This window comes from Condylura cristata, unplaced genomic scaffold (genome assembly GCF_000260355.1).
Source record: "Condylura cristata isolate star-nosed mole 26May11 unplaced genomic scaffold, ConCri1.0 scaffold00023, whole genome shotgun sequence".
NCBI lineage: Eukaryota > Metazoa > Chordata > Mammalia > Eulipotyphla > Talpidae > Condylura > Condylura cristata.
In genome coordinates, this window is record NW_004567124.1 from 11,826,020 (window position 1) to 11,827,157 (window position 1,138).

At 61.3% G+C, this 1,138-nt stretch overlaps 1 protein-coding gene across 1 annotated transcript in view; it reads left to right on the plus strand.

Annotated features, from left to right (window-relative positions):
• Nucleotides 1-393: 393 nt before the first annotated feature.
• MYO1E (myosin IE) overlaps nt 394-1,138 on the plus strand; it is a 193,963-nt gene continuing 193,218 nt past the window's right edge. The window contains exon 1 of the mRNA XM_004687732.2: nt 394-752. Coding sequence (XP_004687789.1) covers nt 750-752 — 3 coding nt within the window. The 5' untranslated portion in view covers nt 394-749. The remainder of the gene's footprint in view (nt 753-1,138) is intronic.

The window sequence follows — 1,138 nt, forward strand, 5'->3', positions numbered from 1 at the left end:
TTTTATGCTGATAAAATATTTCCTTCTTTTAAAAAAAAAAAAGTTACGGGAAAACCATATTTCCTCAGCTTGGAAGCTACACCTACTCTAACTTTCCAGTTAAAAAAAAAGGCGGGGGGTGGTGGGGGGGAGATGAACCTCCCTTTCATAGAGGTTTTCTTCCTAACAGTTCAGAGGTCTTGCCACCGGGAGCGAGCCGGTCAGCAGTCTGGAGGCTGCTTCGGAGGCTGGCGGGGAAAAGGACTACAGGATCCAGAGGTCTTTGGAAACGCTGCAGCTCCAAGCTTGTTGGCTACTACGGTTTCCCTGAAGAGTGACGCCGTAAAACAACACCCTGATTGGTTAGGCCTGAGCTGAATTCTCCATTTAAGGACAGATTGCCCAGCCCGGGCTGAGGCTCAGCCAGGAGTAAGTGGCCGAAGAAAGAGGAGCGGAGCGGGGCAGCCGGGCTGACGAGGCGCGCATCCGAGGCTTCCAGGCGCGGGGGCAGCGCCGGGTCCGAGAAGCCCTGCCGGCCGCAGTATGAGCCCCGCCTGTTAGGTCGCCTCCGCCAGCCCTCACCTAGCGTCGCCGCGCCCGCCTGGATGGAGTGCCCCCTGGGTTCCCATTGGCTCCTGTGAGTGCTTGGGTGTCGAGAGCCTGTTTCTGGCGAGGGGAACCAACTTTTGAAGTTCGCCCAGGCGGCTGCGTCCCGGCCCCGGCTCTCCCGCAGCCCGACCCCGCGGAGGCGCGACCCGGCGCTAGTCACCATGGTGAGTCTGCAGCGCCGCGTCCCGGGACACCCGACCCCTGGGATGGGGCAGGAAGCCGCGCGCGGGGCACCCACCTTGGGCACGCTGCCGAGGCCAGGGCTGGAGAAGGTGGACGCGGGAGGCGGCACGTCTCGAGCTCTGATTTCCTGCTGCTTTCCTTAAACCGGGGTTGGGGGAGAGGGTGTGCGGGGCCAAGGAAAACTTTCTTTCAAGTCACTTTCGGCGTCGGGAAACTTTCTGCGGTTGGGTAGCTATGGCTGCCAGCTGTCGAAAGCCGGAGTGTGGGTACATCTGTGTTCAGGGACACGGCGCTGAGAGGGGAGCTTTTCTTCTCTCTGGAAAGGTGGGGGCCGCCTCCTGAGCCCCGCTGGTCCCCGGGGCCGGGG